At 37.3% G+C, this 24975-nt stretch overlaps 3 protein-coding genes across 32 annotated transcripts in view; 2 read left to right on the top strand and 1 right to left on the bottom strand.

Moving 5' to 3' along the window:
• Msp300 (Muscle-specific protein 300 kDa) overlaps positions 1–24975 on the bottom strand; it is a 121567-nt gene that overhangs the window by 95820 nt on the left and 772 nt on the right. For 8 of the 30 annotated variants that reach the window (XM_089258428.1, XM_089258438.1, XM_089258445.1 and 5 more), the window contains exon 2: positions 22066–23012. In XM_089258428.1, the coding sequence (XP_089114554.1) occupies positions 22066–22843 (778 nt within the window). In that variant the 5' untranslated portion in view covers positions 22844–23012. Of the gene's footprint in view, positions 1–7763; positions 10368–22065; positions 23013–24975 lie in introns of those variants that run through there. The other 22 variants (XM_089258418.1, XM_089258420.1, XM_089258425.1 and 19 more) reach the window with 8 other exon arrangements.
• On the top strand, positions 15581–18782 carry LOC115562597 (sodium-independent sulfate anion transporter). Its single transcript, XM_030384400.2, has 3 exons — positions 15581–15982; positions 16959–18048; positions 18114–18782. Exons 1-3 carry the CDS (start codon positions 15620–15622, stop codon positions 18671–18673), a joined length of 2013 nt encoding a protein of 670 aa, XP_030240260.1. The 5' UTR covers positions 15581–15619; the 3' UTR covers positions 18674–18782.
• Positions 20411–21761, top strand: LOC149091804 (uncharacterized). The gene has a single exon (XM_089258544.1). It carries the CDS (start codon positions 20691–20693, stop codon positions 21606–21608), a length of 918 nt encoding a protein of 305 aa, XP_089114670.1. The 5' UTR covers positions 20411–20690; the 3' UTR covers positions 21609–21761.

The following is a 24975-nucleotide window of genomic DNA, read 5'->3' as shown; positions in this document are numbered from 1 at the left end:
ATGTATGTATGTTTGTATTGAATTCCAAAAATATACCTCAATGTTGATAAATTTGACTTGCCTTTTTTGCTAACTCACAATTTGTGTTTGCATTATAAATATTTGTAATCAGCAAATACTTTCGCTAATTGTTGCCAAGATATGGAAACAGAATGCACTTGAAAAGCAAATAGTAGATAACACCAAATTAAACCTACATTCAAAAAATAAAAATAACAAATAAATACACTTATCAACTAAGCAACGAAGATTAAATACCCTAGCTGATACATATATGTATTCGTATATACCTATAAATGAGATACGCACACTTAGTCATAATTTTTCATATTTAACAGATTTCTATTCTACTAAAGATGAATTCAAAAGTAAAGATAGAAATAGAGAGAGAGAGAGAGAAAGACAAAGAGGGAGAGAGACAGAGAGAGAGTCGCAGAAACTTATGCTTAAGCTCTGTCATGTCCATCAATCCAAATTTAGTTTAGTTTCGATGTACCCAATGAGCTTTACATTTTATTTTACTGATATATGACTAGTAATCTAATCACATATAACTGAACGTTACTAATATATACACTTGAGACTGCTATGCATCTAAATATAAATATATGACTCTTTTCTGCTCTCAATTTTAAATTACACTCATACATATATAAATGTTACTTTTTTCAGAATTTAGTAACTTAACTAATTGCTGTCATACGTGACTTAAACAAAAAATATTGAAAACAACTTATTTAAAAATAAAATTCCAAGCATATGATTCTCGGATATACTAGAATTGTGCACTTCAAAATCTATTTACAATATAATAATTACACAGCAGCAAATAAAATACTATAATTAAATATAATTGTTAACCTAAACAAAAGTTAAATACAAGCCAAAAGCAAGCGAATAGAAACAATATAATTATTAAATATATACAAACAAAAGTAAAACCAAAAGAAATTTTTAACTGTTCCAATACATAAATCAATCAAACGTTCTAAAACAATGAGCAGCGTCAACTAGGTTAAGCCCTAAATAGAATACAAACGTTCAGGTTGAATGACTCTGGGATATCTTGTAAATTTCAATTTCTAACCATGTAAAACCCAAATAGAAACAAAATGCTGCAAAAGTTGAACTGAAAGAAAAAAGAAAACCCTCGGGCGCAGAGCCAAAGACTCAACAAACATAAATTATTCAAAAGCAATACAAACAAAAAGCTGAGAAAGGGAACAACAGTATTTTGTAGATATATGTATGTATGCATGTTTTTCAATGGTTCACTCAGTCAGTAAGTTAATGATCATAATTATAATGATGCGGCTGGTGATTATTATTATGAAAGCATTTTTTTTGTGTGTCCAATAAGCAAAACGCTGCGCAGTTAAATAGGGTTCGGAAGAAAAGAAAAAAGATAGATATTTATATGTATATAGACAGCTATATATATAAATATAAAAGTTGCAAACTGTAAACAATTTTCAAATTTTCTATCAATTTTATTAAGCGTGAAAAACATCTCTAAAAAGGCAGAACAAAAGTCTGAACAGTTAGTAAAAGTTTGAAGCTGGCCTCGTTGCACACACACGCACAACCAATGCTATGTGTGTGTGTGTGTGTAAAAGAAATTACAAATACAAAAAGATACAAAAACAATTGTGCAAATAAAGTGTAAAAATAGTTTATTTACGCTTATGCAAAGCCCCAAAATTGTTTGGCTTTCCCCTAACCAAAAAAAAAAATTGAAAAGAGAAAAAAAATTCGATCGCATTTGCATAAACAAAATAACGCCGAAGACGTTGTAAATGCGAGAGGCAACCCCAGGGGTACTTGAGGGCATTCCATTGCCATGTGATATAGCACATAGCTAGAGATTAACCATATGCTAACGGAAATGTTATAGATGCGAGTGTGGTGTACCAGCATTTCCGTGGCTATAAATAATTGTGTATTTGCTTAAAGCATTGCAATCAGCAAGACTTTTTGTTAGTGGAAAAAATGTAGGCTTGCTAAGGAATATGTGTACACATAATAGTCTTGATAAAGCTTATTGGTATGTACTTTTGATATATAGTATATATAGTTGAAATCGGCAAAATTCATCAAAAAATATCTTCAATTATGCAAATTCATCGAAAAATATCTTAAATTATGCAAAAATATTTTTTTAAATATGATATACATGGTAGATAGTATAGCTACTCAAGTACATCTCTCTGCTTAATTCAATAATTATTTTATCAACTGTTTAAATTCGTTATTTTACATTATTTACGCTCGATGAGTTCGCTGAGGTGTGTTCCCTCTGATGGGGCCGTACACCTGTGGGCGACAAGCGATCGACAAATTTAGAATTTATGCGATTACGTTCATTGTTGCAATTTACTGAACAACTCGGATGAAATATTTCACGCTTGAATACGTTCGTTCACAGGTTGCTGGGCTTCATTCGCTTCATTCACACATCCGTCACACGTTTGCAGTGGCATGTCATAAATTATATCTATTAGATCTGCACACGCGTTATGAATTGCGTCATGTCTTCAAGGCTTAGATATACATACACATATAATATATCTACTAAATTTATTTAGTTATTCTATTAATACCCTACCCTATAACCAGCAGATAGGAAAGACAAACGCGAACGCAAATAGGATGATTAAGCACTCGCTAGCCAAAGAAACTCTATGGGCTGCTTTCCCATTTGGTGAGCCTCACAGAGAGAAGAACCAGGCCATAAACGGATTTCAAAAGACACAGCCCACGATCAGGCTGGAATGGGTAAAGACAAAAACACCGTTTTTTGCATACTTATCTTGATGAGGTTCTTTAGAGAGCACCAACCTACCACATGCTCAACAGCTGTCCGACGTAGCCCACATTTTATGTGGGTGTCTTTTTGCTTTGAAGAAGATTTTACGAGCAAAAACGTTTCAGGTTAAGTTTTAGTTTAGTTGGGAAAATAACTTGAGTTAAGTGCGCCGACAGTGAATGGATGGATGTGCACTTGAGAAAAATGCACTTCGATAAACTTGTTTCGCTTCTTAAATTACAAATCGCTGTTCAAATTTCAATAACAAACACACTCGGCGGGGCGCCAACTTCTCGCTCGCTTGCGAGTTGTCGCAACCACATTTTAGGCATCAATTAAAAAGCTATACCTAAATCTATAGACCAGTACACAACAAATATTGATACTGACAGCAACAACAACAGCAACAACAAAATCAAACAGCATCAATAAATAAATAATTCAATGCGATGATCTCACAGAGACAAACAGCCAGAGTGACAGTGGGGCAGACAGACAGACGAACGGCTGGACAGTTGTACGGCTGCTGATCGTTCTGGGCATTTGACAGGCAGATTCGAGAGATAGATAACGCCATTTAAGTATTGTGTTTGTACCCTATTCAAACTGGGTGAATGGGGTGTTATGTACAGTGGAAGTAGCTGAATATATATGTATGTATATTTCCTAATCTACTATGTGAATCTTGATCCAGAAAACTTTTGATTTACATCGATTAATATCATACTGTATATAAATCATTCTCTTTTCTTTTCAGAACATTATTTTTTGGGTCTTTAAATATAGTAGAAATAAAGCTATTTATTTCAATTTAATAAGTATAGATTTTTTCTAGATTTTTTTTAGGGCTTATGCACATAAACCACATAAAACTCAGATCTCAATTAAAGGGAAATTATATATTTACTTCAGATCGATAACTATCGATTATGCTTTATCTTTCCGGATTTTCTTTCACTGCAATTATAAACTGAACTACGTTTATCTTCATAGTCAGCAACTTAAATAAATCATAGACATTATCTATTGCCATTAAATTTTTGTTTGACTGTATGCATAGGGCATTAGCTAGTCGTTCACTTTCGCCTTGATTACTCATTTATATTGTCAAATCTGAAATTGTTTGCGTTTGTTTCTTTTCATTTTCGTTTTCATGTAGCATTGAGTATTGGAATTGTATGTCTGTCAATAAAAAGCATAATCACATAATCACATTCATATTCAAATGATGAAAACCAACTTTTTGGCACTGAATTGTGGCTTGCATGACGATGGGATAAAGGGAGGGGGGGATGAGGCTTGTGTTGACACAGTAACTGATATTCAACGGTATTTTCGTCAATAGCATTCGCATGACTATTAAATATGCATTAAAAGGCAGCTCTTGACTCTTGGTTGACCTCAAAATTGGACGCTGGTAGTACCTTAATGAAAAGCCCAATAAAATTGTAACGCAAAAAGGCAACCAGGCAACGAGCCAATCAATAATATTATAGATACTATATATATATATACATATATATTTATGTATGTCTATGCACATACTAGTATATAGCATGTCAATTAGCATACAGTTGACATGCCATGACAAACAGTTTATAAATTTATTAAGAGCACCCCAAAGTATCGTGCGCCAATATCTAACCCATAACACTCAATCACAAAACTCCCAGGTTGTGCATTCGAAGTCCCAAGTTTTTAAGCTGATAAACTAAAGCAAAGAAGAACCAGAAACTAAACAAAATGGCCAAAACACGCAATCTAAACATATTGGCGGAGTGCCGTTGACGTTAACAACCAAATTCCCCTGCCATAAAGAATAGATATATATACATATAGATATGTATATACTTGTCTTGTATATATAGTGAAAATCAAGAAATGCACGCTAACTTTATTCATGCCAACTAATTGTCACATTAAATTGACTAACAAAATAAACGGGTTTACTAAAGTTAAAGCCACGACCTCTAGATGCTTCCCTTTTCCTAGCTGTTTGTTGGAGTTATTAACGTTTTTGAACTTTGAGTTAGCTCAAGCAGCCAAGTCAAAATAAATCAAGAGTTTTACGATAAGAATACATGATATAAGATATCTAAAACAAACAAAGATAAACTTGGAACTGCGTATGACATAAATTTATATTTTAAATTTCAGATGTGTAACCCTTGGCTCATTTGATAAGCGACATAAATATAAACAAAATATTCATATCAAAAAGAATTTGATCTCTGTGAAGAGCATACCCGTAAATCTTTAATTCACCTGTGCCAGGCTATAAATGCCCATATTATTTTTTGCACTCTTTTCGTATTGATTATATCTTCTAAGTAAATGTAATCCCTGGCACGATTTCAGCTACAAAATTGGAAATTTTGCAATCTATAGAACACGATTCAGTGATTAGGCTTATTTAATATTAAATTCCCATGGATGAATAACGCAATATTTATATATACATATATTTACAATCAGTTTGCAGCTTAATCGCTGCAGGCTAAACAAAATCAATAAATTGCAAAATGACCCCATTCAAAGTGGCAAATCAAGGGCCACACCTACTCTATGCATATTTAAAAGTACATACATATGTATATATAGTTACGCATAACTAGAGCTGTAGATACATCAGGTGCATTTGTGTAGACAGACCAGTTGGTGAGACAATTAGACATTTAATTGCTTGTTATGCTTAACATAATAACGGAGCAATAGGAGGTCACATAATAGCCGAAAAGCCAGAGACCCATAGCTTGGTAGACCCGACAGCCAGACAGCCAACTACCCGCATACCCCAGCCACCCTTTGGGTGGTTGCTTCGAGTGGTTTTTGGCTGCCAATGAATTGTGTGTGTGTGTGTGTGTGTGTGGGGAGTAGCGGGGAAAAAAAAGAGTTAACAGCCAGTTGCTGCTTGCCAACACAGTTGAGGATAAATATACATACATAACAAACGCACTGTATGCGCATTTTTATATACCTACATATAAATAATGTATAAACCGACAAGTCAAAAGTTTTAGCATATACTATATAACGAGCCGATAGGCTAAAGTGCCAACAGCAACAGCAGCTGATGATGATGTCATTTTGGGCAAACAAAAATTTATCGATTGTCTTGGCAATAATTTATTTAGTAAACACACACACACACACTCACACGCATGCCCAGCCGGACATGCCCCAAAAACCACACAAATTGACCTTGACATTCAATGACCACAACTGACCAGCCGCAGCTTGAGATCTCATCTGATCGGCGAAATAACGAATAATGACAGCTCATGATTAGAATCAATGAAACGAAAGTGTGGCAAAGATAATAGTAATATGTGTCAATATTAAATGCTATTAAGTACTAAATCGCTAGAGGCCACATATAAAAAATTAAGCATTGGCTAAATTTCATAGCTAATTTTCAACTTTTTTACCGAATTTATAAAAAAAAAATTCAAGGAAATTTACATATTGAAATTGTTTTTTTTTATGTTCTAGAAATTTTAGACCCAATTTTGATAAGAACCATTTTTTTTAATTCTAAAAAACTCTACAAATTATTTTTGTTATTTATTTTTTTTTTTTAACTCTAAAATTTGTTTAAAGAAAGTTTTTCCTTAACGCAAATTTTACTAACAAAATTATTATTATTATTATTTTCTTTTTTGCATCTATATCGTATTCTACGCTAATGATCAAAATAATAACTCATATAAATATATGTCAAAACGTTTTCCACTAAACGTTTATTAATTCAGAGAGATGAGGCAACCAAATTAATTTTTTCTATTGCCTACAAATGAGACGTTCGAATAGCTAATTCGTCATTTCATTTGAGACGTTCGTATAGCCAAAAGCGACATTCCATTTGATATTTTATTATCATTCTATAAAGTTGTCAGTCAATTGCGCTCGATGAAATCTATAAAATTGAACATATTGTTGGGGTTTTATATTTAGATGGGCTCGGCGAGTTATCAAGTATCAAGAAATATAAAGCAAAGGGCGGAAATAGCTAGGTAAAAGTATCAAGAACTCGTCCGTTATTTTTAAGATATTTAATTCGACGAGATATCATTTAAATTCACTTCAATTGGTGCAAAACAAGCGAGTCTAAAATGTAAGCCCTTCGGCCTCACAAAGCTAACTAACAAATAATTTCTATTTATATTTACTAACCAAATATACTAACACCTACCCATGTAAGCTTTAGGCAAATATACAAATACCAAATCGGTAGCCAAATAGTTTGAGCAAATAAAATATCTTTGTACTTTGCGCTGCAGCCCATGCTAGCTTATCAGTATATATAATATATTCTAATATATTATATATTGCGACAAAATAGAATTCGCAAACTAATTATTATATAACAAAAATTTTTGATGCGATAACAAAACAGAAACCAAATTATTTGTCTATCAAATCGTGCGATATGAAAGATTGAGAGCTACAAAAATTTAATCGAGCCAGACTAATAGAAAGAGTACAGCTGATATGTCAAGTAAAGATCGATTACTTATTAGTATAGGAGTGAGAAGATAATGACACACAATACTGCAATGCGGTATTGAAACTAGAACTAGATACATTTGCATATAAATATGATCGAATTCGGAAATTCGATACGAATTGAATTATAGGAAGAATTTTTGGAAACTCGAACTAAAAACTGGTTTTATGTTGGTGAATCAAGCACCAACATGGGTATACTACATAACATAAAGCGAATGAATCTGGCCGGTAGAATTTAAATATATATTTAGTTTCGTTAAACAGGAACCAGTTGAAACGGTTCCATTAAATTGCAAAATACGTTTTGATGTTGCTAAAAATAATCTATGAATACTCTTAATTAAAAGAAGTTTTTCATTAACATTTTGTCCACAATGTATTTAGATCTATAAACAACACCATATATCTTTGATTTAACCCTGTTTATTGGCTCTTTGGGTAATTTTACCTCGTTTTTCCTTGATGTGGCTGTCGTACTGGGAATTACTGCGTGCGAAATTGATCGACGCCATTGTGGATTGGAACTCCTGGTATTCGTGTTCGGGTTCGTTGGTGTGGGTGCTGCGGTTACTTTGTTGCGCTTGAGTCTGATTATCCTGACGCAGACTCTTGCTAAAAGTACCGATGCCGCTCAATGCATGCGCCGACGAGGGCGTTGTTGAGCGCGTGGGCGTGGACACAATCACAAGACTGCTGGCCGGCACGCCCTCAGTATCCGAATCGTAATCGATGACGTCGACGTTCGCGTCGTCGCTGATGCGTATCTGCGAGGCGGTAAACGAGATATTGCCAGCGTTACTCGGACTCGCATTCGAGTCAATAAAACCGATTGATTTACGCGACGTTGAGGATGTGGAGGACCGCTCGGACCTTTCGGATTGTGTGGTCGTTGTTGTTGTGCTGTTTATCGTTTTGTGGCTAACAATTTTTCGTGATTCTTCCGTCGAAGAACCGCGCAATTGGCACGTTGCAGCTGGACTAAACACCTCGTCCGGCGTTACTGTTTGCGGTTGCTCCTTCGTGCCAATCGGCGTGGATGTTAGCAATGTTGTTGTTGTTGATTTTCCCGTTTGCCATGACAGTTCGCTGGGACGGCTAGCTCGCTGCCGTTGCTGTTGCTCCTGGTGTTGTTGTGGCGTTTCGTTGCCACCCACTTGATACGTTGTTTGTTGGTACAAACGCTGACGCCTGCGTGGGTTGCTACCCACGGTAATGTCAATGTTACCCGTTGCCATAGCGTCCTCGTCGTGCCCACCAAATTGACGAATGCGTGCACGGACCGAGCCATCAGTTTCATCGTGTTGCTCGCCTTGCTCACCACCGGCTAGCGGCGACTCCAGCTCATCCTCCAATTTGATTAATATACGACGGCCACCCGCGGTCATATCGACGCTGTGCGGCGAAGTGACACTCGAACGCTCGCTGGACACACTGGAACGTGACCAGGAGGGTGAATCTCGCGGCGAGACATAGCCCTCGCCATGGCGATAGATTTTCTCCTCGGCATAGCCACCATCACTGGTCCTCGAGGATGTGATGATGGTGCGAACGCCATCCACCGCCTGCACTTCGCGCACCGTGCGCTCGCCGTCCAGAAAACGCTCCAGCTCCATCTGGCGAGACAAATCCTTTTTCACAGTGCGTCGCGTGGTGCGCAAGGTGACATTGAAAGGCGACAGCTGATCCTCCACATTGCCCAGCTCAGCGCCCGGACTTATGCGGCTGGTGGTCTTCAAGGTGACATTGAACGGACTGGCCGTGTGCTCGCTGGTCACTTCGACTCGCCGCGGAGTCGTGTGACGCAGATGCACCTGCTGGAAGGCCAACTTAGCTGCCTCCGCTTCGGCCAGGCCACGTTGTCGCTCCTCACGCAATCGTCGCTCTATTTCGTGCACATCAATGTCGAACGGATTCTCCTCGTCGTAATCGTCCATTTGCTGCTGACGCAGCTCATCTGTGCCCAGGTCGGCCGGGCGTTTGCCAGTGCCATCGGACCACACCTTCTCGTATTGGGCCACCTTCTGGCGGAGGCGTTGCGGCGGTGTCCCCAATTGTAGATCGCTGGTACTGCTGGAGGTGGTCAGTGACGTGGTAATGGTCTTCATATACGTACGCGTCACTGTGGACGTCTCCAGCTGTTTGGTTGCCGATGTCTCTTCCTGCTGCTCGACATTCTCTGTGGTTTTCTGCTCATGCGCATGGCGCCGTCGAACAGCTGGTATTGGGGGCACGTCCTTACCCACATCCATGCTAGCGCCGGCATCTATGGTTGGATCCTTATGCCTGCCTGGATCTGTGCTATCGGCCATGATAGCATCGGTTTTCTAATACGCTTGTCGTTGGGCCAAAATGTCATTTGGGTTCGCTAGCCACAGCCTTGTCCTTTTGTCCTGCTTCGCTAATGCCGCTTCGCTTGGCAGCCCAAATGCAAAATTGATTTTTCTCACGCAACGAAGCTACAACAACAACAACAATAATAATAACATCAGCTTTTCCACTGAGTTTTCCTTGCTCGGGAACAACCCCCGTGTGCCCTTCACTTGCTTTTTTTTTTCTCTTGTCACTTATGGCCCGCTCGTAATTCAACTGTAACTTGTTAAAAGCACACACCACACACAATTTTTAATCACCGAAGCTTTTTGGATTTTGGATTTTCGGTTTTTCTCTTTTTCTATCTTCTTTTGGTTTTATGACACAATTTAATATCACATAAAACGACGATGTCGTTAGATAAAAACCACGTATTTCATTCGTATATGCCCGAGACAGAAATTTAATTTAATTTAGTTTTCGGCATAAATTCTATAGTCCACTTCTCCACACAATTAAACTCTGACTAAAATGGCATGCCTTCGGCTAGCAGACAAAACATATTATAGTCGAGCTTCAGGTTTCATTTGTTCCGTTTCCAATCCGTTGTTGTAGAAAGCCGGTTCGATACTGAGTCGTCGCCATCGTCAACGTGCTGCGCCTTGTCCAGAGACCAACAACAGCGGCAGAGCCACCGGCAGCAGCAGCCCAGAGTACTGGCTGGACTATAGTAATCGTAGTAAAGCTCAAATTTCGATGAGAGAGCGTGAGCGTAACGAGAGCCGCTGCGCAAAATGTTTTTCGTTTTTTGTTTTGAGAAGAAGAGAGCAACACGTACATATACAAATGCGAGAGCACATTTATGTTATTTACGCATTGTGATGTATGTTTACTGCTACGGCAGCACGTACTACCTTTGAACTGACGGCAAAGAGCATGGGCGAAGTTAATGACTTTCAAAAGGGCTATTACATTATTTTTCTTATATATTGTAAAATTATTTAATTTGTATGAACTAATTTCTTTTCTGGAGTCCGTCAGATTTATAAAGTATATAATTATTAAAAAATAATTACAACCCAAATTAAAATTCCCCACTTCAACATATTATTTATATTTTCTAACCCCCCTTAGCTTTCAAAACAACGACGACACTGAAACTGCCCTACGACTATGAAAAATGCCGATACGCAGAAAGCTCTTCTATTTTTTTATTGGGCAGTAAAGGTTTGAATGAGCGCACTGTAACGTGCGCTCTCATTTACTTGCGCTCTCAATGTCACAAATCATTCACACGCTCTCACACATACGCTCGCTCTCTAGCTCTCTCTCTCTGTCTGTCTGTACTCCTGCACGCATATGTATGTGTGTGAAGCTCAAGTACAATTTAACTTCTTATTGCGCTTTGCTTTGTTATTGTTGTTCGTCGTACGTCTTCTGTCTGTGACATCATGAGCGTGAGAAAATACCAATTACACACCACTGGGTGGTTGTTTGTAACAAACATATACATAAACACAGAAATGCACTCACACGCATACAAACAAACATGTATGTATGTAAGTGCATTGGTATGTAATTCGACACTCGCGCGAATAGCGATTATAAAGTATTTGGCAAACATGTACCGTTTATTTTTTCAAAGTGGCGCCTGCAAAGCAAATGTGGGTCATCACATAATAAAGCTCAACTAACAGCATTTAATGAAAGTCATTCATGAAAGCGCGATCGGCCGCCCGTCACAGAAACCAAAACAAATGTTTATTTTTTGAGCTTACATAATCGCCGCTTGTGTTTATCACATTCAAACAAACAAGTTTGTGGAGCCGCTTATTGAGCTAGGCTAATGACGTCACGCTTTGGTGATTGCATTCCAGTTGGCTGTTGTTGTCAAACTAGAAGTTGACCTTAAAGCCACAGCAAATTTGTTATGCCAGACAAATGTATATTTATAGAAAATAAATACAAATCAATCTGTGCATTCATGAGGTCAACTAATTTTTGCAATCAACTTTCTTAAATACTTAATGAGTTTAAAAACAAAACTCATCTATCAATTGTCACTCTACTATCAGCTGTTAACATCCAACGTCAATAACATTGCTGCTAAGAAGATCCACCTAAAGTGGATGGAGAAATGCCCTCTACTGTAGTGCTGCTCTCTAGGTATAAAGATTCCCCATAAAAACAAACACTTGAAGCTTTTTAACAACAACGTGAACATGAATTAATTGGATAAACAATCGTGGCTACAACATCTGGGCAGCACACCAACAACAACAACGACAACAGAAGAATAACAATAACAACCATGTAAATTATATTAGACAACCTAAAGCAGAGTGGGCTGTAAAAATGTTAAGTGGGCAACCGCAGTGTGCCTATAAATAGCTCATGTAATCAGAACAACAGCTACTGTTAGGCTCTTAACAGAAGCTGTTAAGTTCGCTTTATGGCACTCGCTGTAAAAAAATGCTCTGTGTAATTCAAACTGACATCTACGAGAGTTTTTGCAGTGTTTAAAAAACCCTGTGCATTTCAAACAAAAAACAATAATTTAGCTGTGTAAACAACCTTATGAATTTGTATTTACGATTTAAATTGTTTAGTAAGATATGAAAATATTAAATTTAATAAATACCAGTTAACAGTAAAAACTTAATTAAAGAATTTATTTAAAATCCCAAATTCACTGGAAATAAAATACATATATAAATATATTTTAAGTATACTATTTATAGTTCACAATTGAGTTGAATAACATGTTCCTCTTTTCCACAATGTATCGATTCGTAGATTTCATAACAAAACACTGAATATATTTATGATTTTATAAACATACTGAAATCTATTTCATTTCAGTCGGATATATTTATCATCCATCAATCTACATTTATTTCTGCTTAAGTTTGAGCAAACAAAAAATTTTCGCATAAACATTTGTTTCCTACTTTTCACATTTGGGTTTTCAGCACTTTTCAATATTTTCGGTTAGGCTAAAAATACAATTTTTTGGCCATTTATTTCGCACCTAACCATAAAGTTGGGCACTTTAATGGAAAGGCAAATGCAAACATTTTTGTTGTTTTCTTTCTTTTTTTTTTTTAATATTGACTTGAGCACTAAAAGCGCTTCTGTAAACAGACATTCTTCTAGAGTCTGAACTATACCAATATACATATGTATACATAGAGGTATCCGTTCAAGCATCAAATAAATGAGTCGAAAAGTCAATTAAAAACGAAACCAAGAAAGAGAATTGAGTTCCTTTAAAGATTTGACCAACAAAATATTTGCACAGAAATTAAGCTATGTAAACCATTAAAACTATTAGCCATCAAAATATTTTCGAGCACACACATACACTCGATGTTACCAGAATCATAAAAAGGCAATTAAAAGTCGCACCACTGTCAACAATTTTGATTTGTTTGAATTGCGGCGTTCGCATGTGTCTTGACTATATCTATATACATATCTACATATATCTATAGAAGATGATTCGTGACCGATTTTTACGTGCAGAATTTATTCAAATTAGTATCGAAAGATCTATTAATAGCTATGCATTTCATATGTTTGCCATTTGCTTTTGGGGGCGTATATAAATAGATACATTTAACATCCCGAATGGAACCACGTCATAATAGAGGGACAGCAAGAAATGTCTACTTAGATTATAATACAATTTTATACAAGCGAATCCAGCTGGCCTATGTAGCTTAAATGTATGTTGTTTTGAACAAGACTGACTGATCATACGAAAATTTATTGGCTTCTTATACTAATTCACAAAAGTGATTTTTTATAACGTAAACTCATTGAAACTGGGAAATCGGGGTATAATGGTTTCTAATATATTTTATCAGAACATTATACATAATGTTTCAAATTTCTCTCTTGTTTATTATCAAAATTCGTTTGATGTCAAAAAACAATTGAAATGAAGAAAATTAAATTCTTATCTATACATAATCCTCTAAGTATTAAGTTCTAAGCGGCCTATCATTATATTTTTAATTTACTTATAGATATATAAATCTCCTTTTTATTCTCTATATCGTAGTTTACACTAATGATCATTTTCTTATATACGAAGAAAACCTGTCGCCTTTTACTTTTATTTTAAATTCCTTTATTTTCAGCACAAAATCCCTTTTAAAAATAGATCAAACATATATGGTGTACATATATATGTACATCTGTGCACAGACGAGTGCAATGAGAAAACCCAGAGAAATGAACAAATGCTGAAAAACTTAAGGGAAAAAATGAAAAATTTGAAAAAACTCTATTTTTAATCACTTTAGCGGCGTGACAAGACAAGTTCGACCAAATTGAAAACAAAACGAGAAACGGCTCAGATTGAAAATAGCCGGAAAAGCAGGGCGACTGAATCGGCTAAATATAGCAGAGTCATACCCGATTCCCTAGATGATATTTTATACCAAACTTGAAGCATTTATATACGTATGTATATATACAGACGATTAGCTCGTGTTCTTTCTTTTCGGCCGGCTTTGTTGGCTAACAAGACAATTGCAGCAACAACAGCAATATAACAAAGAGCGAGGCAAATGCAATTTATAAATAACAAAATGTAGGCAGCATTTCCCCCGTGACATCAGCGCCAGCAGCATCATTCGAACATGAAAACTCATTTTCACTCGCTTTTTTTGTCTCTCTAAACAGCTTTAATTGTACATCCATACATACCTACATATGTACATATATACTACTTCTATAGCAGACGTGCCATAGACGAGCTGCGTTTCAATATAGAAAAGTGATCTCATTGCCTTTGTACTTAGCTAGAGATATATAATGCATAGATAGATACACACATACATACATATATACTTCTACTTAATACATCTATTCAAGTCGTATAATCAACAAAAGGCTTTAATACTCGTAAACCTTGTCGACAGACAGCTAAGTGTGATCACCATTTTGCGTTTGACTTTGGTTTACAGATCGCATTTACATCGTGGCTTTGAGTCAACTGCTTTAAAAAAAAAAATTACAATCTATCAGCAAGATAAATTCAATTCAGTCAATATTCTTGGGATAGAGAAGGATTTTTTAAGCCAATTTTATGGGTTTTTTATGCTTAATGGGTAAATTTAAATTGATTGAGCAAATCCTAAGACACAATTTGATTATATTTCTAATGAACTTTTTGCACCCAAGGCACTTAATTAAGAGGAAATATATTAAATAGTGACATAAATTTAAAAAATGGCAAATTCATAGAAATTTTGAGAAAATTTAGCGCACAAATACAAACTTAAAATAAAAAAAAGAAAATGAAAATCAAAAAATTGTTAACAGTTATATCATTAAATTTACTCTATACGATTTTAAGTTTGCAGTTTCTAATATATAATATATTTATATAGAATTAGAATAATAGTTTTTAACATATACATATACATACATATATAATATATAGACTTTTTTTTGCTATAAAGCCTTTATGACTTGGCAAGCGAATAGATTGTATATTAAATAATTTAGATTTAAAAAAATAGTGAAATAGAGAAAATGAAATGATTTTGGGCTATGCCTATATCCAATTGAGATAGATATCATTAAACGCACTTAGCAAGATATCGATCTGCATCAATATTTACACTGCCAATAATCAGAGGCCAATTGATAAATGGAAAAATTTGGAGCAACAGTTGACACTTGGATAAACAACATTGGGGGGCTGGTCATCGTAATATATGGTGTGAGATTATAGTACGCTTTACGCGCGCAGCTAACTGAAACATACAACCTATATCCCGCTCCCACATCTACGCCATTGGCTGTACAAACAGATAAGAGCCGCGTGCCGCCAGTAGCCGCTGCCAGCAGCAGCAGCAGCGGCAGCAGCAGAGGCAGCGCAGCATTGCTCCAGATATAGTCAGTCCAATCTAAATTCCACTCAGTCACTTTATAGACAGCCAAGATTGCAGAAGCAAAAGCTAAGAAAAACCCGTTAGAATGTCCACGCTTGAAAACGAGGTGACATTCCGCCAGCGGACCCAACTAAATCAAAATTTGGAGTCGCAATTCAGCAGCAGCTCCACGGATTTCATTCTGCTCACAGATCATCGCACCTCAAAGTTCAAAAGTCTCGAGCAGCTGGAAGCTGCAAAGGAGGACTCGAACGCATCCTGTTGCAGTCGGCGCTGCGACAACATCTGTCGCCTGAAGACCCTGAAGAAACGTCTGCCTATTCTCAGCTGGTTGCCCAAATATAGCCGCAGCGATGCCTTCGGCGATCTGATTGCTGGTCTAACAGTGGGCCTTACGGTCATTCCCCAAGGTCTAGCCTACTCGGGCGTCGTCAATTTGCCACCCCAGGTAAGCTCCACTAACGGATCTTGTTCATGTGTCTGTGCAAATATGTTTTCACAGCCGTATCTTTATGGGCACTTCTAGGGCCTCTAAGTGAAAATCATAAACTAAATAAATATAATTTGAAAAGTGATATACTTTTAAGTACGCATAAGAGATGCTGACGTATGCACGAATTTATATGCTTATATATTTTCTACTTTATATTGTACTATGAGGCACATGGAATAATATGAATAGTGAACGACACTATAGAATTTAGAAAAAGTATATCCAAAAGTGTTTTAGAATTCTTCAATTCTGAATTGAAACTCATTGTAAATTCTTATGGGAAAACAAGTACTTCACAGGGCAGCAAAAAAAAATAAAAAATAAAAATAAATAAATAAATAAAGAAAATAAAAATAAAAAATAAAAAAATAAAATAAATAAATAAAGAAAATAATAATAAATAAAATTTAAAAAAATAAATAAATAAACATAAAAGTTGGAATATCCATTAATAATTAAAAATAAAAAAAATAATAATAATAATTTTTTCATTAAAAGAGCAGAATAAAAAATATATGAAAGAAATATTTAAAAATAAAAACTTTTAAACGATAAATAAAATTATTGATTTACCATATATAATTAAAAAAAAAAAAAAATTATTTCATTATATGAAAACTATAAAAAATATACGAAAAAAAATTTTTTTTTGAAATACTTTAAAGCAAGAAATAAAATAAAATTATTATAAATAATTAAATAAAATAAAAATAATTTCAGTTAAATAGGACAATAAAAAATACATTATTTACACGAAAAAAAAGTTTTGATAAAGCGTGAAGTAATTGAGATATCAACAACGCCTGATAACGCTTGAAGGAACCTACTGATAGCTTTTGCTTTCAATGCAATCATTTGCAGCTCTTATTGAGTTTGCTTTAATAATTCCGTTTATCTCTTTAATCTCTTCCCAAACAAATTCCCCTTTCAGTACGGCTTGTATGGGTCGTTCATGGGCTGCTTTATGTACGTGCTGCTGGGCACCTGCAAGGACTGCACCATTGGCAGCACAGCAGTCGCCTCGCTGATGACGTACCAGTTCGCCAAGGGCTCGTGGCAGCGGTCGGTGCTGCTCACCTTTCTCACGGGCTGCATCGAGCTGCTGATGGCGCTCTTCAAGCTGGGCTCCCTGGTGGAGTTTGTGTCGGGCCCGGTGAGTGCGGGCTTTACGAGCGCCGTGGCGCTAATCGTATGCACCTCGCAAATGAAGTACATTCTGGGCGTGAATAGCGATGGCGCCTCGTTTCTGCAGCGCTGGATCAGCATGATTCAGAACATTGGCGATATACGCTTAGCCGATAGCTGCTTAGGTGTTTGCTGCGTCGTCATACTGCTGATCATGCGCAGCCTGGGCAGGATGACCATTGGACCGAAGGACCAAAAGCAGCGTAGTCGCTGTCAGCGCATTGTGAATCATCTCATTCGCTTCGTGGGCATCTCGAGGAACGCAACTGTGGTGCTGGCCACCACAGTGATAGCCATGCATCTGGAAACGTCCGGCAGGAATCCCTTCCAGTTGACGGGCTATATACCGCCTGGCATGCCAACTCTGGCGTTGCCACCCTTCTCAATTGAGCCACAGCCCGGCAACGCCACAGCCGGCATTCCACCCGTAGCGGGTGAAACCTTCCTGGAGATGGTGCAGGGCCTGGGCTATGGCTTGATAATAGTGCCACTGATAGCACTGCTCGAGAGCGCATCGGTGTGCAAGGCCTTTGCCAAGGGCAAACCCATCGACATGACCCAGGAGATATTCGCCACGGGCATGGCCAACATAGCCAACTCGCTCTTCTCCGGCTATCGCAGCAACAGCGGCCTGGCCCGCTCAGCCATCAACAATGCCAGCGGCTGTCGCACCAGCATGTCCAATTTCTACATTGGCCTTGTGGTGGTGCTCGCTCTCAGCTTTCTCACCGAATACTTTAGCTTCATACCGCGAGCTGTGCTGGCGGCCATACTCATATCGGCGGTCATATTCCAAGTGCAGTACCAGATCGTAATACCCATGTGGCGCAGCAAACGTAAGCGAGAGCAATCATTAATTTCCTCTTCTTCTCTTCCTACTCCAGTGCTTCCCTCATTCTAGGCTCGGATCTGCTGCCCGGTATTTTCGCGTTTATCACCTGTCTGGTGCTGCCCTTGGAGATTGGCATTCTGGTGGCCATTGCAGCCAATCAGCTCTTCATACTTTATCACTCGGCACGGCCCAAGGTCCTGGTGGAGCAGCTGGAAACGGAGCATGGCGTTCAGTTTCTCAAAATCACGCCCGATCGCTGCCTGATCTTTCCCTCCGTTGAGTTCGTGCGCAATATGGTCATCAAGTCGGGCAGCCGCAGCTCACTGCCCATCGTCATCGACTGCACATATATCTACGCCGCCGACTTTACCGCCGCCAAAGTCATCTCCTCAATGGTCGCCGACTTCCGCTCCAGACAGCAGAAGCTTATATTCTTCAATCTGAAGCCCAGTGTGGTCAGCATATTCGAGGGACTGAATACCCGACTCGTGCTCTGCTATAACACATATGCACTCAGCCAGGAACTGAGACCAGACGAGGCTATGTCCCCTTCCTTGGATTCGCTGGACCAAAGTCAACGCACCGATTGCGTTAGCGTGGCCAGCACCATCTCTTTGGCCAAGAGCTAAGCCAACAAGTTGGCTGTGGCGATCTATGTATATAACTGAATATATATAACTAGAATAGTCCCGAAATAGTTGTACAATAAAGGCATTTACTTGTATTAATTCAATTAAATATTTTTTAAAATTTCGATTTTTTAAAATATATATATATATTTTTGTTATAATTAAATAAAATCGTATTTAATTATTGAAAAAATCTTTTTATTGTTTGCAAAAAAAAAAGTTAACCTCACATATTTATAAATAATGTTGGCTAAATAAAAATTTTACGATATTTTACGAACACACCTCGCGGTGCACACACTCCACTACCTAAATATATTGCTCATCAATATGCCGCAGCTCTACTTAAATTTATGGTAAGACACCAAAAATTCTGACGATTTTTGGCCAAAAATTTGTTTAGCATGTCGGCTAGTGTAATTAAATGAAATGTGTAATGGTTACGTATACATACTTATGTATTTCATCTATCTTTGTACTCGCATTCCCATTTATTGCATCAAAAGCCCCAAAAATGTCTTTTATAATGTATAGAGAGACTTTAGAATGCCTTGCTCGATTGGTGATTACTAATACAGCTATAAATAGAGCTGCCAAATTGCATAGTGAAAGCTCTATAAAAATATACATATATTTACAAATGTATATGTATATGAACGACTAAAGAGTGCTCAATAAAAGACATAAATTTAAATTATATAACAATATTATATTTATTAAATTAATAGAAAAATATAAAATATATATACATATGCATATGTGTATATACATATAATAAACCAAATCTCATAGCAAAGAGCTAGCTAGTACAAATTGTAAGCCTTCTAGACTTTTCGCGTAAGTTGGCAGCCCTGGCACTCGGCATTTGACAATTAGCGTTTGCCTAACTGTCAAATAAAATATGTGTGTTCACCATTTTATTACAGGGTAGACACAAAAGTCATATATATGTACATAAATTTGTATATGTACATGTTCTTATATGACAACACACACACACACACTGGGAAAGGTGAAAGAAAGCACAGAAATTTGTGTGTGCATGGTCAATTTTAAAGACTCGGGCGACGTTGATCGACGTGGGCGTCTGGGTCAAGTTCAGAAGAGACATTCAAGGGGGCCGCAGTTGAATCATCTCTGGGCACACAGCATTGCCCAAATGAATGCGAATGTAGATATGTATGCATGTATTTATATTACATACATATATGTATGTAGATGTACCTACATACATGCATTTTCTAACAATATTACTCAGGAATTTTCGCTGCCCTTACTTAAGTATGTGTGTATGTATGTGTATATATACAGATGCGAAAAATATTGTAGCACCACTTACATACATATTCAAAGTTTAAGACGTTATCCTATATTTATGCATCAATGTATTAATTTTCTTCATTTTTTTTTATAAAAGGCAAAAACAATCAATTATTGCAACAAATAAAAATGATCACAAAAATGTTTAAAGTTTTTATACATTTCAAAAATGCCTTAAAAATGCCAAAAAAAAAAAAAAAATGTCGCCGTACATACATACATATGTATGTATGTGTGCAGCTTTAGCAAATAATTTGTAAAATTAAATGCAAACAATATGGATATAGAAATCTTAATACAATATGTCTCAATATGTAATATATATTTATATACGATACCTGTGTCAAACACAACATCCGCAGTTAGCATTTTTAAGAAATTTTAACTTTTAACACAAATTCACTTCTTCACTTCAGGAAAGAAACTATAGATTGCAAAGCAACGATATGCAGCTTTAATGAGCTGTCTATCGAGCTATCGATAGGCAGTGTAAGAGATGCTTCGCGATAATTCTCCGCTCTGTGTGAATTTTGTAAGCTGTCTAGCTGATTGTTAACGACTTACAATAAGAAGAAGAAGCGATGCTTCTCGATGTGAATGCTACGAATTGTCAATCAGATTGTAAGTCCTCACAAAAAGAAGAAGAAGCTGTTAACCACTCTTGCTGTCTCTCTCCCTCTCCGTGTGTCTGCCGTCCATGATGAGTAAGCGAATATCTGATATAAAAGTTGCAGGAGCTATAAAGTCAAATATGGAACGAAAGGAAACCAACGAAGCCGAAACAGGCAACCAAACCAAAAAGTTGAAGCTCTTGGAGGATTCGTCTGAGAAAACTTATTGCAAAATAAGGCAAATTGAAGGGAAAAGTTCGCGTGAGCCGATCCAAACTCTGCAGCAGCTGTTGAGTATGGACGACGAGATATGTCCATCGACGACAGGATCTGGATCTGGAGCTAAAAATGGGGATGGAGATGACGAAGGCGAACAAGAAAAAGAAGCTGTAGTGAAAGAGCTACAAAGCGATAGAAACGAAGAGCCTCGCGCTGAGTCTACAAGCTGTTCCACTCAATCCAATTCGATGTGCTCGCGAAATGGGGACATTGTAGAGAAGGTGACCTACTTTGATACCTGGTATGTTATACGGCACAGCATCGTTCCGAATGACACGAGTCAGCAGCGACATTATCTGCAGCTGCCGCTGGTCAAGCTGGCCAATGCGGCCACCCACATGAAGCTGCCCACGGAGAAGTGGAGCAACAAGGTCACCCTGTATATGGTGGCACCAGCTGTGCTGCAACGTCACACCCTGACCATATACACCGGCGACCTGAAGGTGCACAAGATACCCGAGCGGGAACGCCACAAGTATCAGCCGTCCTGTGTGATCTTTCGCCGGCAGGTGTCGCCCGAGGAGCGCATCAAATGCCATGTGCCCTTCGATCGTGTCGTCATCTTCAGGCACAATCACTTCTCGGTCAATTTCGATGGCAAGCTAGTCAATCTAATGGGTGCCCCGGAGACGATCAGCTCTCTGCAAGATGTGCAAAGACTACTGGATATCGTGGACAGCATTACACTCTCCCATTCAATGGTCGAAGTAGTTACGACCAAATGATGACACTTCTCATACTCCAAGTCAAATAAAACGTATATAAATCTGATCTATTATTATGCATACCATCAAATAGTTTAAATAGAAACACACATTCTAAATACTCTTCATTGTTCTGAAAATGTTCAAAGAAATTAATTGCCTGTACCAAAAACATTTATGTAAAACTATGATATCATTTATCTCGAATCTTCTGTTTTAGCACCTAATTTCTCAATTTCTCAATGGGGATCGTTGCTAATGACGCAATTTAAGAGAACATTCGAAACGAAAATTCGGGCGGAAATTCTGTATGGAATAAATGTTGTATGCAGTACTTATACCCAAAGAAAAACTGTCCCGTTCTCAAATATCTAACGAATTTATGCAGGAAAAAAAATCTGAAATCAATTGTCTCACATTGTACAGCTAATCATAACCCAATAATTATAATAAAATAAATTTGAACTGAGCCACTTACCTTGCAGCTGCATTATTGTCATTTGATACTCGGCTAGCTTCTCATCGATGTAGTCCTGAGATTGATTCGCAATAATTTCGGCAGTCGATGGCCCGAACTCCTCCTCATCGTCGTAGACGACATAGGATCTGGGCTGTGGCGGCTCCAGGGGCACGCCCACAAAATCGATCTGATCCTGTCCGTGTTGTCTCGGTTGTGGTGGCAGTGGTGGTGCGCCGGACTGGCGCAGATATTGTGGCGGTGGCGCCGGTTGCGGATATGGCGGCTGCTGGTGCTGGTGCTGGTGCTGATGCGACAGCGGCGTCTGCCTGCTGCTGCTGTATGTAAAGTCCGAGCTGGGCGTTTGGCACACAATGGGCGAAGGTGTGGGTGACAGCTGGAACGAGCTGGTCGGCTGGCCGCCATACGAGTTCTGGTGCGGCAGCGGAGCCGGCCGAAAGGGGCGTGGCCCGGTGCCGTACGCATAGCTCGGCGGCGGCGGCTCGTACATGCCCGGCGGCTGATACGGTGCGGGCGACTGATTGCCGCCAGGCCATTGTGGACGTGGATGCGGCATGGTGCTGTTGATGCCGCTGGGTCGCTGGCCACGCAGCTGTGGCGCCGGCGACATGGCCTGACCATAGGGACGCGGTCCGGATATTATGGGCGGCGGACTGGGCGCTGTTGTCCACGGCGAGGGCGGACGATACAGGAAGGACGAGGGCGACGGCGAGGCGGGATTGGGTGCCCGTGGATTCCAGCCACGTGGCCCATTGCCATATGGCGGTGGCCCGGACATTTTACAATTTTCACAGCCTACGTTCAGCTACTTTGTGGTTTATTTTTTTCGATTTTGCGGTTTTGATATGTTGAATATTATTTTCGATCTTAACAAAGACACTTCAATGGGGTATTTAATTTTTGATTTGGTTTGGATCCGGGGGCACACTTCAATATAACATATTACACTGTGAGTACAGAAGAGATTGAGCTGGATGAGTCGAGCACTGAGAAGAGATTCGAGCGACTAGAGCTCAGCTAGTTCGCTAAGGTTGGTCTAAGTACGTCCCTCACACATACACACACGCGCATTAATTAGCCAATATAGCAGTTTGGCTAATCAATCACTATTTGCACTTAGGCACACCTGAGCAGCCAACCCAATTATGTCAGACATACAAAACACAAAATAAATCATGACCTATTCTAAAGTCTCTGATGAAATTGTCTGTTGAGTCAATTCTGTGCTAGTTTCTAACGGAAGTGGGCTATATGTTTATACGGTTTTTAGCACTCAATTCCCAATTCTTTTTCACTTTGCTCTATAGCTATATATATAGATCCATTCGACTTTTTCAAAAATGGTCGCTGACGCCATTCGCTAGCTTTGTCTTTGCCAATTTGAAAAAAAAAAAAAAAAAAAATAGAATTTCTGTCACAGCTATAGAATATATAGTAGATACTTTAGTTGTCGCAGCATTAATACATCGAACCAATAACTAGTTTGTCTCTGTGGAGAATTAGCCAACTGTCAGCATTTATGAAGGTCTTCTCCAACTCGGAGCATCTCATGGGATGTTTATGCGGCTGAGTGCTCGATGGCATGTGGCAAGGACATAGATACTACACACGCCTAGCCAGCCAACCGTCCACTGATATCATTCATAAACATAGTCTGAGCAGAGAGCCAAAAGATGAAGAAGAAGCTCAGGAAAAGCCATTAATTTAAATATTAAATACATATTCATATACAAGTATTTTTGTTTGTGTTTTTGAAAGAACTTTTCTCTGAGGTAAAATGACTTTCACAAATATTTTCATTTTCCAACCTAATTGCATTTCAAGTGAATAGAAAAATGGCATTTCGAATGTTTATGAAAGTGAAATGGACGAGTTTTCAGCAAATTTTTGCAAATTAAAAAAAAAAATTGTATATTCACAGTAAACATTCGCTAGAATCATGTGTGAAGCTATTCGATATACAATATTAAACTGAATTGATTATAAATAAATCTGTAAGATATATTTAGATTTATATATATACATATATAAATATAGTTATATATATATATATATATATATATATATATATATATATATATATATATATATATATATATTTTTTTTTTTTAATCAGATAAGAATAACTTATCTCAAATATGTATATATTTTTCGGTTAAAATTAGATATTTACTAAACAAATATTTATAACTTTTTTTCATATATTTTTTTTTATTTCCTAGTATTCTTTCATCTATTTTATTTTTCTTTTAATTTCTAGTAAGTAAAATATATTAAAAAGTATAAAATAATAATTGGAATTATTTAATGACACCAAAAAAATATATACATATGTATTTGCAAATAATATTAACCAGAATTTTCATAAAAAAAAAAAATTAAAAATTATTATATAAATATATACAGCTGCGAAAAATAAAAGAGCACCACTTGCATATTCAGAGTTTGAGGAGTTCTCCTGGACACATTTATCAATGTATTGATATAATTTTTTCACTCACGTAAGCAGAAATCAATTAGTTATTACGACAAAAAAGAATTATCACAAAAATATTCATAGTTTTTATATATTTCAAAAAATTAATAATAGTACCACTTTTTCATTTTGCGCTAAAAATTATTTAAAAAATTAAAATGAGTAAAAACTTTTACTTTACAGTTAATGACAAATGAAAAAAAAATTACTCCTGTGTATATAAATATTTAAAAGTTATATTTATATATATAATAACAATATAAAATTAAAACGAATAGATAAATAATAAAATTAGGAACACTATATTTCATAAATATTCTATTCTGTTATAACACGCACATCTTAGCGAATATTTACTGTAGCCATTTCGCAATACGCGAAATTTCCATGAAGCTTTGTACATTCATCTGTTTTCAATAATTTCTGTGTTGCCC

The sequence above is a fragment of the Drosophila navojoa genome, chromosome 3 (genome assembly GCF_054131105.1).
Source record: "Drosophila navojoa isolate 15081-1374.11 chromosome 3, UAZ_NAV_1.0, whole genome shotgun sequence".
Lineage (NCBI taxonomy): Eukaryota > Metazoa > Arthropoda > Insecta > Diptera > Drosophilidae > Drosophila > Drosophila navojoa.
This window is presented reverse-complemented; position numbering and strand designations above follow the sequence as displayed.

Coding starts and splice junctions, on each gene's coding strand:
- LOC149091804 (XM_089258544.1), top strand. CDS start 20,691: ATGATGAGTAAGCGAATATCTGATATAAAAGTTGCAGGAGCTATAAAG.
- LOC115562597 (XM_030384400.2), top strand. CDS start 15,620: ATGTCCACGCTTGAAAACGAGGTGACATTCCGCCAGCGGACCCAACTA. Junction 15,983..16,958: donor TCGTCAATTTGCCACCCCAG/GTAAGCTCCACT, acceptor TTCCCCTTTCAG/TACGGCTTGTATGGGTCGTT. Junction 18,049..18,113: donor ACCCATGTGGCGCAGCAAAC/GTAAGCGAGAGC, acceptor CCCTCATTCTAG/GCTCGGATCTGCTGCCCGGT.